General features: G+C 40.5%; 1 protein-coding gene across 1 annotated transcript; it reads left to right on the top strand.

Moving 5' to 3' along the window:
* Positions 1-830: 830 nt before the first annotated feature.
* Positions 831-16,996, top strand: LOC307048090 (ATPase PAAT-like; the record flags this gene model as incomplete). The annotated part of the gene is made up of 6 exons (XM_079696980.1): positions 831-1,007; positions 1,772-1,975; positions 2,796-2,868; positions 5,701-5,907; positions 11,043-11,497; positions 16,762-16,996. The coding sequence occupies exons 1-6, from the start codon at positions 844-846 to the stop codon at positions 16,994-16,996; spliced, it is 1,338 nt and encodes a 445-aa protein (XP_079553106.1). The 5' UTR covers positions 831-843.
* Between the last annotated feature and the right edge of the window lie 1,579 nt (positions 16,997-18,575).

Here is an 18,575-nt window from a genome sequence, read left to right as displayed (position 1 = left end):
AGACCCGAGGCCGCCGTCCTGCTCGCTCTTCTGGGGCCGGGAGGGCAGACCCCACCCCCCTTCGGGCGCAGGCCTTTCTCCATCTTCCACCCGGCCCGGGGGACACGAGGGCGGCCCGGGCCACCTGACAGGGCGAAGCCCCAGGGCCAAAAACCCTCAGACGCCACCCGCCCCGGCCCCACACCAAGGACGACGCCGTCCCAACCTCCTCCTCAGCTAAAGCCGAACGACCGGCACCCACCTGACACCCTCGAAGGAAAGAGCGCGTGTGCGGAGCGGGCTGAGGACTTTCTGAAAAGCCGACTCCACCGCCTGGCCGCCGCGTCCCCAGACCCCCGCACCCCACCGCAGCCCGCGGAAAAGCTCGGCGTCCGCGCCACAGACACCGAGGGTCCGGGACAAGGTCCTTCAGGCCTCGAGAGCCACGACACCACACCTACCTCACGACGTACTCTCCTCACCGGACCGACCCTGCGGGTCAGTCCGGCCACCGACATCCACACGACATCTCCGGGGCCAACGTCAAACCACCACTGGGTTCCCACGCGCACAGCACCACGCCTGCGCACAGCCCAGCAGCTGGACCAGGCTGTCAGTGCGCATGCGCCGGACTCCAGCTCTCCCCCCGCCCCGCAGATTTTGAACCCTCCGCCCAAACCGGCCGGCGCGCGCATGCGCGTTTACGGTAGTTGGTCTCTCCCGACCCCGGCGAGAAGCCGCGGCTCTGGGGTTTGCAGCCGGACGAGGCGGAAGTCGCTCTGTTCCTTTACAGTCCCTCAGTCTGGTGGAAATTAAAGAGCTGTAAGAGAGGTTCCGGAGCTGGCCTGGTGTGTAGGTGGCCAGATGGAGACCGAGACCGTACACCCGCCACTGACCCGCCGCCCGCCGCTGGCCTCTTCCTGGGATGCCGCGTGCGGAGCCCTGGCCCAGAGTCTCCATCTCAGCCGGTCTGGTCTCGGCGCCCGGGACGCCGACTGGGAGGAGCTGCTGGCGCCGCCTGCAACCGGGTGCGCCGGGCCGGCGGGGACTGGGGTTGTGCTCGGTGCCAGCCACGCTCCTGAGGGAGCCGGGAGGGGAGGCGGGGGCCGTGAGGGGAGAGGGTCTGGGCCCGGAGCCGAGCCGGTGACGGTCTGTGCGGGCGGCGAGGGCAAGGGGGCAGGTCCCGGGTGGCGGGCCCGCGGGAAAGAGGAGGGGACTCCCGCGTGAGCGTTGGGCGCAGGGGACGGGGGGCAGGTGACCTGAAGACTCGGCGTTTCACTCCCATCCCCCTTGTGTCCGTCACGTTGGCTCCTGAGGCCCCCTGTCGGGATCAGAACCTCCTTTCTATCCCGAAACAAAAACTTACTGTCGACCAAAGTAGGCATTAAAAAAAAAAATCCAGATGTCGAAAATCTTCATCAGCTTAGCTTTGAAAATGGCACACTTTGGTCCTTTATTGCATTCTGCACCCCGCCCCACCCCCACTTCTGAACTGTTTTTTAATGTGCACTAGCTGCCCAGTACATCTATTTCATTAACTGGACAGGCAATTATAGGCAGTCGCTTAGAATGTATTACAGAAGTCAAGGGAAAAGAGAGTGGAGAGCCCTCACGTCTAAAGCATCATTTCCTTAGGAATTCTGTATTGAGCATTTCGTCAGTGCTTTGCAAGGCGCTTGGTCTCCAAATGCAAATGTAAATGAATAGGATAACATGTCAACCCCTGTGGCCCATTAAGTGGGTTAATGACAGTGTTCAGAGAACTGTATAATATTCTTCATTTTCTTTTCAGCGAGGATCTGGTGATTTTGAAAAGGAACGTGAACAGCCAAGATGAAAACCCCTGCTTCCTTTACCTGAGATGTGACCCTCCTGGAGGTGAAGAAATCGTTTCTATTGGCCTTTTAAGTTCAGCAAGAAATATGGAAGTATACTCAGGAGAGGAGTACTGTGGAACCAGTAGGGGCAAGAATGTTTGTAATGTTCTGGATAACAGGTTTGTGACCTATGCGTGTGGAAGTGTTCTTCTGAAGTAGTGTTTTATTTTCTTGAGCTTTTGCAATATTTATCGATTCTCGGACATTGGTGCCAGATACTAGGGGAGAGAAGATAAAAACATACCAGCAGACATAAAAGTTTAGACCTTTAGGGATCTGAAAGACAGTCTAGATCAGCCTAGTTGTTTTTATAAACGTGGAAATTGAGAGCTAGTGGAAGAGAGAGAAGTTGGTAAAAGATCATAGCTAGTTCGTGGCAGACTGATCAGATGAAGTTCTGGTAAGTGTTTCTTGTCTGTTTTCTTTAACTCACAACAATCTGTTTTCCAAAAATTAAGTTGTCTATCAGTCTGGAACTTTGAACATTTTCCTGTAGGAAACTCTTTACAGATAGTGCCTGAGCCCAACACTGCCATACCAGTATACTTATTTAACCCATTATTATACTTCTTGATTTTTTTTTCTGATTTCTTTCAAAGATTCTGACCTAATCTCTCCTTAATACGAATCAAAATACGAAGTGTTTTATATACCGTGCATGTTGGATACAACGGGTATGTTATTGAGCTTTACAGTGTGCTCTGTGCTGCATGAGTCTACATTTGATATCTAATTTCATTTTCTCATATAGCTTGTAAGTGGCAGATGTTGTCTTTGTAGCCAGTGCACTTCAGTAGGAAGTCCCAGCTGTTTATGCCTCACAAGGAAAACTGAATCTCAGGATTTAAATATTGTCCCGGAAACCTTTATTTTTAAATGTAACTATTAAAAGTGATAGTGTGTGAACTTTTTTATAAGTTAATTCCTTTTTATTTTTAGTGAACATGAAAAGATTATTTTGTACAAAAAATATCTAAAATTGGAGTCTTCCACACATGCTTGTAAAATAAAGGTAAGTCATTCCTCAATGTCACATAGTCATTCCTAAGCTAATTTAAAAACTACAGTTGTCTTCCTATTATATATACTTATTATCTGTAGGTTTGGTAATGTAGTTAGTCCAACTTGGTCCCTGGTTTTAGGTCAGAAATACTCAGTAAACATGTAAAAAGAAATTCTTTTCTCAAAAATTTTCAACATTCTTCTGTTAAAATTTGACCATTTATTAGCTACGATTGTAACCAAAAGTGGTGTTCAGCTGCTCGCCACTCAAAAGCCAATAAAGAGGCAAGGTTGGTGGACAGGAAAGTTTGCTTTGTTTAGGATGCCGGCAACAGCAGGGGTGGGGCGTTGGGGGTGCTGGACTCCTGTCTGAAGGCCAACTCCGCCCACTGACCATCAGGGGACAAGAGCTTCTGTAGACAGAGGGAGGGGGCTGCATGCAGAAACAGCACAGCCAGCTCTGACAGTCATCTTGAAATTGGTCATGTGGTGGCCTGACCAGCATCATCTTGATTGTTCTTCAGTTCCAGGGTTGGTTGGTTCCCTTTTCCTTGAGGCCAGTTTTCGGAATTGTGGCAGCTTATGTTGTGGCTACAGTCTGGTCATCATGTAGTTAACTTCCTCCACCTGGTGAGGGTTTCAGTATCTCTAAGACAGCTCGCAGGATGTGGCTCAGAATATGATCTGTAGCCCTTGAGGAGGAACTAAAGGTCCTTGACTTTGCTTTATGACTAAACTATTACTGTTTTGTCCTGTTGACTGCTTCTCTTTGCTTCTCCACTTTTGCACTTCTCTGATTAAACTTATTCTTTGGCTAAAGTTTTTCCACAGACCAAAGGCAGGCTGAGGACAAGGTGGGGCAAGGACCATAGGGTCCTGCTCCGTTTCCTAGTCATGTCATGTACTCTTGTTAGTACAGCAGTATAGTACTTTTGAGCCTTACAAAGACGGAGTTAAAAACATTTTTTATCTTTATATAAAACGTAGGTGCCAAGAAAACCACAAGCAGTTCTCGTCCCCAAATCTAGAAGGATAGAGCACAATCAGGGAGGATTCAGACATGGGTACCACAAAGTTAAAGGACTTTGGATTGGTGTCTTTAGCCTGAAAAATATTATTAACATGAACTTTACTAAGGTCATCAGATCTAAGGAAATGGTACTGAGCTGGAAATCGAAAGCCCTATTTTTAAAGAATTTTTCTTGGAGTCGAGTTGATTTACAGTGTTGTGTTAGTTTCAGGTGTGCAGCAAAGTGAGTCAGTTATACATATACACGGATCCACTCTTTTTTTACATAAGCCCTGACTGTTAAATGAGCTCTCTTGCTGACTAACACAATAACCTTGGGCAAGTTCCTTCACCTTTTTCGACCTACCTTATGGGTAATATTAGGGAACTGAAGAAAATTCTTGCATTGATTATTTTTAATTTCTCAAATTCTGTGCTGATTATTACTTACAGAAGAGCACACAACTGATTATCCCAAGATGTTGTTTTAGGTGTATATACTAATAGTTTCTAAATTCATTTAAATAAGACCGTTCATTCATCCAACAAATACTGGAGTGCCTATTGATGCCAGATACTGTACTTGGCATTCAGCAATTGGCAGTTATGAAGTAAATTGGAATGAAGGCCTCACATCGCAAATATTATAGCGGGCAAGACAGATGATAGGTTGACTCAGTGTGCAAAATAGGTACTACATTCGCTAGTGAGAAGGGCTTGGGGGTTAAAAAGCAGAACAGGGATAATATGGAGGTTGGAATGTGGGTGCTTACACTTCATGAGGTATTTACTTACTTATTGATGATCTTTGGTGCCACACTGAGTTTTTAGATCATGGGTCTGTATTCGCCTGTGTCTTTGTGTGATATATGGGTTTGTTGTGTCTCTGAAGGTGAATGGTGTTTGAAACTGTGCTGTGGAAGTACCAGGGAGTGAAAGAGTGTTTCATTTAGGGACATCCTTGGGTTTGTATGAAAGCTTCTTCTGGGCCAATAGTATATGTAAGTTAAAAGTAATAGTTACTGATGCATATGTGTGAGCACTTACTCAATGATATGTACTGGAAATTTTAGCACATAACCCTCATAACAACCGTGTGAACTCATTTTACTCCTGACTCAAGTTTGGTATTTGCCCATGGTCACCCAGGCAGAGCCATCACTGAACTCAGGTCTCTCTGATTCTAAATGCTGTTTTCGTTCCACTCTGCTGCTTTGTTGTCCTACACCACACATGAAATGTCTTTTGGTTTAGAAGCATGGACAACGTGAAGAAGCATAAAGCACTGGAAAAGCTACTGGGATAGAAGCCAGAAGAAACAAGCTCAGAGCTCAACCTTGCTAATTGGGTGTCTTTTGCAAGTTAAAGAAACCACCCTGAACTCGTCTTTTTATATGTAAACTGTTGAGCTCTCTTAGGTTGTATTGATATTCCCTACAGTTCTAAATTCTAAAATCCTGACTTATTTATACTTAGTATTTCACAAACACTTTGCATGTGACACTGGACAGTCTTATTTTGTATTAAATAATACTATAGCAAGTTTCAGTATGTTACGATCTCAGATTGGTATAGTTTATCTTTAATTCCCTAAAGTAAGTAAGTAGAACATTATTTATATATAATCTTTTATTTAAAAGGGACTTTTTGCATTTACATTGTTTTCTTGAGTCTTTTTTTTATTATGACTTGTTCTACAGAAACCTTTAAAATGTACTTGAAGTTAATTTTTAGATTCTTGAATGCTTCACTCTTCAGTATTAACAAGAAATGACCTTAAATGATGATTATTTTTAGTATCATTAATTTTGCTGAATTTTTGTATTATAATAGCTGCTCTCCTTTGGTGAAAAGCAGTGTGTGTTCATCAGTAAAGTTGTGGTACACGTGAGGCCACTTTCAGCAAATTCTTCAGCAGACTCTCCTGCCCTAGGATCAAGGATAGACCTGGAGAGGGTCCAGACCATCATGGAGTCCATGGGGTCAAAGTTGTCATCTGGAGCTCAGCAATTGATGAATATGGTTATTTTCCAGCAACAGGTGAGTAGAAATGGATTTCTTTCCAGATACTGTTAAAATTCTTTAAATGATGTCTTCTTATAAGGACATGGAGAAACATAAATCTTTTTATTTCAACTTTTGTTATTGATTTAACTGTTAGTTTTACTAACTTTTCTAAAAATAACATTCTGTAGACCTACTCTCTTGCAAAAACATATTTCTATTATAGACTTCACAATTTTCCATGAATTCACTCATTTATGCATTCAGCACGTATTTATTTAGCCCCTTCTTAGTGAATACCACAGTTTTGGTTACTTTAGAAGATTCAAAGGTGAATTAGTCGATAACCTGTCGTTAAGGATCTCTGTGGTCTTGTTAGGGGAGTCAGGGCATCTAGGTGGGGAATGATGAGGAATGCTAGGAAAGGCTTATTAAAGGAAGCAGCGTTTTATCTAGGCCTTTAAAGAGGAAGGGTGGGATTAGGCAAGTAAACGTGGAGGGATGCAACTTGAGAGGTAGAGAAGAGTATGGATTAAATCTTCAGTGCTAGAGGAATAGGATGTAGCTAGGAAATGAATACAAGTTAATTTCTCTGGAGTGAATAAGTGACAGGGGAAGTTTCAGGTAGACTGGGGCTGGATCTTAGAGGATTTTGAATGATGTTATAGAGTTTGTGGGTGTTTTTTAGCTCTGTTTTAATAAATTTAATCCGCTATTATGTGTAAGATGAGTCAGTAGGAAAGATGCGTCAGCAGAAAGTGAGGCTACATGAAGGAAAGCAGCTCTGTTATTTCCATCGTCCAGAGGAGAGTTAATGAGAGTCTAAACTTGGAAGGAGTAACCTGATGCTGGATTGTGAGAGGCTACAACAGTGGGGCCATTGGGACTTGACAACTAACTTAATGTGGGTTTTGTGGGAGAAAAACAGAATCAAACGTGAAACTAAAGTTTGAAAATGGTGATACCATAATATACATGGAACCCAAGGAGGGAAGCGACTTGGGGGAAACAGGAGTTTAATTTGGGAGTGTTGAGTTTTAGGTGTGAATAACACATGCCCTGGGATGATGATTTGAGGCTTTGGAAACACAGGTGGGGCTAGTGGAGTGGAGGGAGGTTTGGGAGGAGCATGCCTGGTAGATGATGGGGAAGGGGGTGAGGGGAGAGACCGGAGCCAGGAAGGAAGACCCTGGGAGAGCAGGTGCGTTTGCTAAGAATACGGGGAGAGGAAAAAGGAACCAGAAGAGCAGGACACAGCAGTGCTTAAGAGTCACAAGAGATCGGATGTCAGGAGACCTGAATTCAAAGCTATTAGTTCTGTGTTATTTGGCATCGCTTCCTCTTTTTGAGGATAAATTTCTTCGTGTTTTACAATCTAAACGATAATACTGGTAAGATCATAGGATGGAAGTTTAAAACCAATAATGTGAGTTAAAAAACTTACATAACTTTTGTGAGATTTGCCAATATTAATTTAGGACGAGTATCATTGGATCAACAGGCAGACATAGAGCAGGAGAGTTGCTGATGATCCTGGAAAGCATGGAAAGGAGAGCTGTGAAATGAACAGCGTCCACACTCTTCCTGCTCTGGCACTAGTGTCTCACCTCCATACCTCAGGAGGCTCCTAGCTGGTCCTCCTGCGCCACGCTGCCTCTCCACAGGGCAGCCAGCATGATCTCAAAGGGTACATCAGACTCGACAGCCCCTGTGTCAAGCCCCCTGACTGCTTCCCTTGACACTCAGAACTAATCCAGATTCCTTACGCTCTCATCTGAGGTCTGGGCCCACGTTGTCTCCTCAGCCTCATCTCTTGCTGCATCTCCTCAGATGCCTTGCTCTAGACATTCTGATGTGGGTATTCCACAAATATCCAGACGTGCTCCCACCTCAGGACCTTTGCCCTCTTAACTGTTCTCTTTGGCCAGAATCCTCTCTTCCTGGTCTTTGCAAGTGTGCCTTTTTCTTGTTATTTCAACCTCATCTTAAACATTCCATCTTGAATGGCACCTTCGCTAACCACCCTGATTAAAAGATTATTAGCCTTTTCCTCCAGATCTGTATCATATATTTTCATCAGCGCTTTCTTGCCTGTTTTTGTTTATGTGTTGTTTTGTGTATCTCGTTAAAATATAAGCTTTGTGCAAAGAGGACCTGTCTGTCTAGTTTATGGCTCCGAGTAAATTTTATATAATATATATGCCCTTTGGATTATCAACTAACTACTCCTTGGAGATCTTCAGGGGGTCAGTTTGAATAGTGACGAGATGAAAACCTGATTTTGAGGGATTAGATAGTAAATGGGTAGTCAGAATGTGGAGGTAGCCAGGGTAAAGTGGGTTGTTTCAAGAATGATAGAGATAAGGAACCTGCCGGTATCAGAATCCCTTGGAATGTTTATAAAGTGCAGAATCCTGGCCCTCACCGGTGACCTGAAACACTGAGGCTGTGATTCAGGACTCACCTATCTTATACAGGCAATGCCAGATGAGTCTTATGCATAGCATAGTTTAAGAACAGATGTTTGAGGGGAAGGATCCAGTGGACATAGAGATTAAACATTTAAAAACAGAAGAAATTTTTTGTGTGTGGAACATGTTGGAAACATTAGAGAGGGTTAATGAATTCAGTAAAATCAGTTCATGGACTGATTTTTATGTTTTAAAACCTTGACTTTGGGAAAGAAATGACATGAATAGTAGTTTGTGGGGTTTTTTGCCCATGTTTTTAGGGTTTCTTGTTAAATTCCCAAAATAATACATTTTCTTTGCTATGAATTTCCGTCCATTCGCAAGTACATAAGGTATATTGTAAGAGTGCTCTCCCAGCTCTCATCCTGTTTCCCAGCTTGGTGTGTGTCCTTGTCACATTTTCTATCATATAGAAACACAAGTCCTCCAACCAACAGCACGTGTGTTGTAACCCCCCAACACACGTGCTAAATCATTATCTGTGGGGACATTTGGGAAACCCCCCTGGGGAAGAAAGAAGGTGATCCTGTTAAATCGTCTTTTAAACATGCTAATAAAAGTCTTCTTTCTCGTGGGGAGGCTATATTTATGAATGATTCTCACAGGATACACCTGGTTCTCTAGGATTGCTTTTGTCCACAAACAAGGAATCCATGGAATGTCTTCCTGGAAAGTGTCATATAAGCTCTGTAACTATCTGTTGAGTATAAAGTAGGGATGGTTCATGATCAGAACCTCTCCTTCTATGGAAGGGGCGTAAACCCACACCGTTTGCAACCTTCATATGTTAATTGGGGCAGGGCCTGTTCTGATGAGGAAAGAAAGGACCTGGGGAACAGCTTTCTAGACTCCCTGCTTCACCTTTGCCTTGTGGTTCCTTGTTTTCTGGAAAGTTTCTTAAAGTGATTTCTTATTTCCTTGTATTTGAAGTTCATATGTGCTGAGTTTCATTTGTTTTTGCTTTAGCAATTTAGAATAATTGAGTAGGAATTCTGAATCAAAGTGCCTGGCATAGTTGTCATTTAATGTTATCTGAGGAAAAGCTGTGCCCCATTTTCTCAACAAAAATATATTCAGTTATTCAAGATTTTCACTGTTTACCTTTTTCATCTGAAAAGATAAAAACATCTTTTTTTCTTGCTTTTTCAAGGTGATACTTTTTGGATTTTATGATAATTTTAAAAGTTAAAGACAGAACTTTCAGAAATCCTACAAGATGTTCAGAGATACTTATTTTTTTCAGAAATCTGAGGGTATGTTTGCAAATTTGTATTTGTCTTGTTCACTGTCTTATTTCCAGTCCCTGAAACAGTACCTAACACAGAGCAGATTTCTGGTAAATATTTGTTGAATGAATGAGTTTGGGGCTGGCTTAATCCAAGAAGCATTTTTTAGAATATCCAGAAAATATACGGACTGAGTGTTTTCTGCCAATCTTGTATAGTATTTTTCTCAGTCTCTCTTAACTAGATACTGAGCAACATTAAGTATGAGATGATATCCCCTATAAGAATCCCTAGTAGAATTCTGTGTTTAGAAGTTAAGATGGAGGTATATAAATTAACAGTTAGATAGGCTAGAGGTAGTTTTGCTTTTCTCTTGTGGAAAAATTGAAGAGCATAGCAAGAACATGGCCCTGTATAGGAGACAGTGTAACCTGCTCTCAAAGGTGAGCCAGAGTTTTCTCAGGAAATAATATAGCATAGCCGGTTGAGTTGAGGCCACAAAACATAATCATTACCCTACAAATTATTAAGGCAGACTTAGCCAAAAGGTAGCTCGTTTTAGTCATTGAAAATGTCACAGAAGTACTCATATAACATCATACTTTAAGTATGTAACTATCTGGTCTATCTTCCAATGAAAATAAATTGCATATTCTTTGGTTGAATTACCATATGTGACGGTGGGCAGATGATTCTTTTTTTCCTGTGTATTTTTTTTCTTTTAACATCTTTATTAGAGTATAATTGCTTTACAATGGTGTGTTAGTTTCTGCTTTATAACAGTGTGAATCAGCTATACATGTACATATATACCCATATCTCCTCCCTGTTTCGTCTCCCTCCCACCCTCCCTATCCCACCCCTCTAGGTGGTCAGTAAGCACCGAGCTGATCTCCCGGTGCTATGCGGCTGCTTCCCACTAGCTATCAATTTTACATTTGGTAGTGTATATATGTCCATGCCACTCTCTCACTTCGTCCCAGCTTATCCTTACCCCTCCCCGTGTCCTCAAGTCCATTCTCTACGTCTGCATTTTTATTCCAGTCCAAGGCAGATGGTTTTTAATTGTATGAAAGTTATCAGTTACTGTGACTGAATTGAGAGTACTAGATTTTATTACCGTAAATTAAGGAAACATTCAAATAAGCCCGTGCAATTTTACTAAGTATGCGTGTATTTATTTGAATATTTTCCTTAGGAAAACTAGTGAAATGATTAGAAGTCCTGACTCTGGAGTTCGGTGGCCTGGGTTCCAGTCCTGCTTCTGCCACTGACTAGTTGTGTTACCTTGGCCAGGTTAACTTTAGCCTTGGTCTCCTCACTTAATATTGGGATAGTAGCTATAGCCTACTCCATGTGAAAGTTTTGAGGATCAAATGAAAGAAGGCACATTGCCTGACTCTGAGTTACTCCACAGGTTACCTGTCATTATCATTAATGTTAATAATAACATTTTCTTATTTACCTGGCTTAGAATTGTATTCCCACTGGAGAGCAGCTTCAGGCAGTTTTGGGAAGCACTGGATACAAACACATGATTGGACTGCAATCATCATCTACTTCAGGAGCCTTCGACAAGTCATCCTCCACACCTTTCCCTTCCAGAACTGGATTGACATCTGGAAACATGACTGAAGACTTAAAAGCTTACATTGATCAAAGTACACAGCCAGCTGGTGGAGGAAACATGACAAGCCTCCAAGAGTGTAAAATTGTGCCACAAAACCATTCTCTTCCTGAGAATGATCTTAAGAATGCAATATCTTCTTTGTTACCAAAGAAAGCAAGTGACAACTCACATATACCTAACTCTGAGTTGCTGCCTGTTCTGCAGAATCTGTGTAGTCAAGTGAACCATCTCCGTGTGGGACCCGACAGCAAGTGGCAGGAAAGCATCACCAAGCCCGGCGAAGGCGCTGTTGGTGTTACGTGAGTATTTAAGACAAGTGTGGTTGAGATTGGGGGCAGGAGGGGGGAGGCAGGTGGAGGAAAACAGGTTTGTTTCAATAACTACTGCCTGAAAATGTTTCCAGAGAGGATTTTAGGCGCTTTTACATTTCACCATTAACACACTATAGGAAGGAAATACTCAGCAGAGTAGGACGGATTGCTTTGAAAGAAGTGGGTAAAACTGGAGGTGCCGAGCACTTCTCAGGCATCTGATGGAAGGGGTACAGGCAGCAGGTAGGGTCAGAGTAGAGAGCTGTGTGCGTGAGTGGAGAGGAGCTGTGGGGACCATGATATGGACATTTTGTGCCCGATTGTATGAAGTGAGCCACTGGAACAGATTTCCTCTGTAGATCGTGTGTGACCCAGGCTAATTTTGGAGTCATCCAAACATTTTTCAGCTCTAAATTATTTCTAGTGTACAGGCCCTTATCCCCTGATCTCATAATTCCATTTTTTCCAGTCCTGCTTTGATTGAGGGGTGGCTAAGTGTTTAGTATGTTCTCCATCCTTTATATAGACGTAATGTGTCCAGATTTCACACTAGATTGGAATTCAGGACTCTAATCATAGTTCTATCTTAACTATTGCCTTACTGTTTAAATCTTTTGGCTTAGCCTTTTTTCCCATGTCAAATGAGGGAGTTGTATTGGTTGAAACTTTCTTAATGTCTCCAATAGCATTCAATTTGAGGAGTTGACGTTATTGAACAAGTGGTTCTTATTTGGGAAGGATAAGGAAAGATAACAATAGTCTTTAGTTGTTTTATTTTGTTTTTTGTTTTGGCCGTGCTGTGTGGCATGCGGGATCTTAGTTCTTAGTTTCCCGACCAGGGATTGAACCCGTGCCCCTGCACTGGAAGCGCGGAGTCTTAACCACTGGACCACCAGGGACGTTCCAGTCTTTAGTTGTTGATAGTCTAATCAGTGTTAACTTGTGATATAGCAAAACAAAACAAACAAACAATAAAACCCAAAGGAAAAAAAAAAAAAACCTATACAGATTTCAAAACTGCTCCTGGGTCCAGCTGAGATGGAATGTCCCCATTTCTCTCAGATCCCCCTTTTTACCAATAAAAATCCCTGGACATAATACAGCAAACATACAAAGACTATAAAAGGTGGAAAGAAGTCAGATTGATCAGGGACTGTGAGGCTTAGTGTTCCTTAGTTCCTACTTATCTGAGCGTTTCTTTCATCATAGATGGGTATAGGATTTTGTCAAATATTTTCCTATGGCCATTCATATGATCATAAATTTTCTTCTGTAGTCTGTTCATATGGTGAATTACATTAATTTCAAAAACTGAACGTGCCTTGTATACCTAGAATAAATCCCACTTGGTTGTGGGCTGTAATTCTTTTTTATACAATGCTGGATCTGATTTGCTAATATTCTGTTGAGTATTCTTACATCTAATTCATTAGAGATACTGGTCTGTATTTTTCTTATACTGTCTTTGTCTGGTTTTCATGAGGGTAATACTGGCCTCATAAGATGAGTTCTACATCTTAGAAGAGATTATGTAAAATTGGTATTATCTCTTCTTAAGATGTTTGGTAGAAGTCTCTAAGGAAAGCAGCTGGGCCTGGTTATTTCTTTCCTGGAAACTGTTAAATTACCAATTCAATTTCTAACATAGTAAAGTTGTCAATTCTCCCCATTGATATGCAAGCTTAATATTGTGCATACTGAAATCCCACCACAATATTTGGCAGACATAAGCAGGATCATTTTAAAAATTATATGAAAAACAAAAGTGGTAGAATAGCTGGGGCTTCCCTGGTGGCGCAGTGGTTGAGAGTCCGCCTGCCGATGCAGGGGACACGGGTTCATGCCCCGGTCCGGGAAGATCCCACATGCCGCAGAGCGGCTGGGCCCGTGAGCCATGGCCACTGAGCCTGTGTGTCCGGAGCCTGTGCTCCGCAGGGGGAGAGGCCACAACAGTGAGAGGCCCACGTAACGCAAAAAAAAAAAAAAAAAAAAAAAAAAAAAAAGTGGTAGAATAGCTAAAACAACTTTGAAAAAGAAGAATGAAGTGGGAGGAATCACTCTTCCCAGTGTCGAGTCTTATGTAGTTAGAGTATTCAAGATGATGTAGTGATGGCAGAGGGACAGACACATAGGTCAATGGAACATAATAGAGGGCTCAGAAATAGACCCACAAAAATATGCTCAACTGATTTTTGACAAAGGTGCAACAGCAATTCAATGAAGGAAAAATAGTCTTTTTAACACATGGTGATGGAGCAATTGGATATCCAAAGGGCAAAAAGTGAACCATGACCCAAACCTCATACCTTATATAAAAATTAGCTCAAAATGGATCATAGACTTAAATGTAAAACATAAAGCTATAAAATTTTTCTAATAATACATAGGAAACAATCTTTAGGTACCTAAGACAAGACAAGACTTCTTAGATATGACACCAAAAGCAGGGTAATCAAAAATTTGATATATTAGATGCCATGAAAATGTAAAACTTTTGCTCTTCTCTGTTAAGAGGAATAAAATACAAATTACAAAGTGAGGGAAAATATTTGCAAATATATATCCAACAAATGACTTATATCTAAAATATAGAAAGAACTCTCAAAACTCAACATGAAAAAAATCCAATTAGAACATGGGCAAAAGACATAAAGAGATATTATACCAGAGAGAATGTACAAAAAGCAAATAAGCACATGAATATAAGTGCTGTTGACCTCATGGCTATTAAGGAAACACACATTGAAACCACAAGAAACCGCTACACAGAATGGCTAAAATAAAAAGTTTAAAAATGATAACAAAACCAAATACCAATGAGGATGTGGAGAAACTGGATCTCTCATACATTGCTCGTGGCAATTTAAAGTGGTACAGCCACTCTAAATAAGTTTGGCAATTTCGAATAGCTAAACATTTAGTTACATGTGACTCAGCAGTCATACTCCTGAGCATTTATCCCAGAGAAATGAAAACTTCTTTCCACATAAAAACCAGTACACAATTGTTCATAGAATCTTTATTTGTAAAAGCCAAAAACTACCAGTATGTCTTAAAATAATAGATGAGTGGTTAAATTAACCCAGGTATATCCATATCATGGGATGCTATCAGCAATAAAAAGGAATGATCTGTTGATACATGCAACAACTTGGTTATCTATCAAAGGCATTATGCTGATTGACAAAAGAGAATCTCAAGAGGTCACATACTATATGATTCTGTTTGTGTAACATTCTCAAAATAATAGAGATGAAGACTATATTAGTGATTACCAGGTGTTAAGGATAGAGGAGATTAGGGGAATGGATGTGACAATAAAAGGGTAGCAGGAAGGAGATCTTTGTAGTTAAGGAATAGTTCTGTCTCTTTATTGTGGTTTTTACAATCGAGACAGAACTTGATTCTGTCAAGAACGTGATGTTTACATGAATGTGTGTACGTGTGATAAAATGGCATACACACACACTGTACTAACATCAAATTCCTGGTTTTGATATCATACCATAGTTAAGTAAGATGTAACGATTGGGACCACTGGGGAATATAGTATCTTTACAACCCCTGTGAATCTATAATTATTTGAAAATAAAGAGAAAAATAAAAAGCTCCTTGTATATTCTAGAGTAGTGGTTCTCAAACTTTTTGGTCTTTACCCTCTTAAAAATAATTGAGCACTCCAAAGAACTTTTATTTATGTAGGCTATATAAAAATATTTATTAGTTTAGAAATAACAATAAGATCATTACCTAGTAACATAAACATTTTTATGAAAAAATACCATATTTTCTTTCTTTTTTTTTTTTTTTTTGCGGTACATGGGCCTCTCACTGCTGTGGCCTCTCCCGTTGCGGAGCACAGGCTCCGGACGCACAGGCCCAGAGGCCATGGCTCACGGGCCCAGCCGCTCTGCGACATGTGGGATCTTCCCGGACCAGGGCACGAACCCGTGTCCCCTGCATTGGCAGGCAGACTCTCAACCACTGTGCCACCAGGGAAGCCCCATATTTTCTTTTTTAAAAGTTTAGTGAGAATTGTATAGTTTTATTTATTTATTTATTTATTTGGCTGCATTGGGTCTCTGTTGCTGTGTGCCAGCTTTCTCTAGTTGCGGTGAGTGGGGGCTCCTCTTCGTTGCGGTGCACGGGCTTCTCACTGCGGTGACCTCTTTTTGCAGAGCATGGGCTCTAGGTGCGTGTGCTTCAGTAGTTGCAGCACGTTGGCTCGATAGTTGTGGCGTGCGGGCCCTAGAGCACGCAGGCTTCAGTAGTTGTGGCTCACAAGCTTAGTTGCTCCATGGCATGTGGGCTCTTCCCAGACCAGGGATCGAACCTGTGTCCCCTACATTGGCAGGCGGATCCTTAAACACTGCGCCACCAGGGAAGTTCGGTATTGTTTTAAACTTATGTAAAACTTTATTAGCTTTGGATTGTATTCTCATATATGTTGCATTATAGCATGTATAAACATACATAGCTAGTAAGGCCACAGTAGAAATACTGAGGACAAATTGAGTTACCGCTGAGAAAAACATTTATCTGTACCGTAAACCTACTACCTTAAGGAATTCTAGGAAACAGAATATACAACCATACATGCTATTAGTTATCAGAGTAATGACATTATACATGGTATAACCTCTGGATAATTCATTGTACATTCATTGTACAATTCATGTTCAAATAATATTTTATTATTATTATAAAAATACTTTTGACCTCATGGAACCCCTGGAAAAAGTCATGGAGACCCCAGGGTTTTGTGGACCACACTCTGAAATTCACTGTCCTTGTCCTTCCACTGCTTTAGTAAGGTTGTTTGGATGAAAAAAGAGAAAACTCTTTAAATTGTAGGGCTGCTTGGGGAAGCACTTGGAAGACAAACATGGAGACCTTAAAAAAAGTCAGTAAGATCGCTTTTGATTTGAGGCTCAAAACCAAAAAGACCCTTTCTGTCTAAAGACCTACTCTTTGAGGGTAGAAATTCTATCATCTTCATTTTTATATTCTCATTTCAATTTATGCTTAAATGTTTAAAGAATTTAAGAAGTAAGAATCCATTGGGCATTCAGGATTGTGGTTGCCTGTTGCATATGTATTTTAGAACCTGGAAATATGTTGTAAGGAGACAGAGTATAGTTGTGGAGACAAATTTTAGCAATGTGTGTTGGCTGCTTATTGTACTATAGTTTGGTTGTTTTGTTATAATATTAGGGAAAATTGTTCTATTATTTTTTTTAATTTATTTTTAGAATGGAAGAGCAATCCATTTGTTCCTACTTGGAAAAGATTCTTTCTAAAAATATGGAACTGATGGAAAAGAAACTTATGGACTACATTGATCAGCGAATATATAAACTCCAGGAGCACATAGATAATAAGATTGCTTTGGTAGTAGACTTGCTGCAAAGTCCCAACTCCCCACCCTCTGGCATGCCTCTAAGGCATTATGACTCTGGAGAAAGACTTTCAAATGGAGAAAGATAGCACTGAACATGTTCAAAGTACTACAGATATTTATTACATATTTATTACAAAGCCGAACCCCCCAAAAAAGTTTATGAAAAGCAGGTATTTAATGTCGTTTGAAATATCACCACTTACTTAAAGTGATCTCAGTGTTCATTTTTACTGCACTCGTGAATCCAGTACTGTACACTGAGTTAACATGATAGGATCATAAGTTATTTTTGTTTGCAATATTATTCACTCTCATTGAAATTTATGTATACTTCTGGATTAACTGTTTAAGATTTTAAGGATTTCTAAAGCAGTTCATTAGTTCGTATTGTATATGTGTTTCATAGAAGTACATTTTTTATTTATACAAAGACTTTATAGTCTTAGGCGACTGAAAAATAATGCTTAGAGTATTTGATAATTTTTCTTTTTCTAATCAATTGTTTTTGGAAAATTGGATACTTAAGACCTTTAATTCAAATCACTAGTTTACATTTTGTATTGTTTATCTCAGATAATGAACAAGGTGCACTGTTTGGCATGTGTAAAATGAGTTTACACTGAGGTTAATATTATTTGTTTCAGTACAGTGTAGCAGTAGATAGGGAAGTAAAAATCACAACTAGCCTATTCCTTGTTAGGAATATTATTTTAGATTTAATGTTTGATGTAAAATGAGAGAAGTCATCTTGTTTTATCTCAGTCAACCCAGAAAATATAAGGAACTATTTCCCTTTCTGAGCTGATACAGGTTCCTCTTTCCAGAACCTTCTTCTATATGTTTAAAGTGTGAAATTCTGAGGTTCTGCTTTGAAGGGTTAGGCATATGAATCAAGGAGACTGCAATTCTCTCAGGCACACTTAATTTTTGGAAATTATAACTATTGTATATGTGTTGAAGGGTGATGTATTTGCATTTAAAAAATAAATGTATCCACTCTGTAAACTACTTGTCTAAGTAAATACAAATTTTTAATTTTCAACTAATCTTTGCTTAAAATGTTGTATTTTTATGGAAAGGGGTGTTTCACAATTGATATTTTGGTCATTCTTTAAAATGAGGGCTAATTTATATACTCTTTGTTCATTTGTATCATACTACAAAGGTGACACAGTATATAGAACATACTCTAACTACAGCCACTTGAAAATCTGCATATTTTTCTAGTCTTTTCTAATTTATGGGACATTCACAACATACATAGCTGTAAGATAGTATTTCCTTTTTTGTTCAGGAGAAATCTGTCTCACTGCAAGCTGAACCCTTTAGTTAAGTTTTACAGCTTCTGGTAGTTGTAGTCTGTTGATTTACAAAATGCCCCCTTCCAGATACATGATTCATCTTACAAGTCTCATCTTGATTACATCTGAAACAGAAATATGGTCATGTCAAAAAGATGTATAAAGGTACAATATTGAAAAGACATGATACAAAATATTCTTCAATTAAATTTTCCAGTTTATAGAATCCAAAATCTCTCTAAGGAGATGAAGTCTTCAGTTCAGACTAATGTAAGCTAAGACTTTGGATTTGCAAGATAGCAAAATTCCCTTAAGCCTAAATTTCTGAGTCCACATGAATTAATTTTAAAAATGATACCTATAT

The sequence above is a fragment of the Hyperoodon ampullatus genome (assembly GCF_949752795.1).
Source record: "Hyperoodon ampullatus genome assembly, chromosome: 1".
Lineage (NCBI taxonomy): Eukaryota > Metazoa > Chordata > Mammalia > Artiodactyla > Ziphiidae > Hyperoodon > Hyperoodon ampullatus.
This window is presented reverse-complemented; position numbering and strand designations above follow the sequence as displayed.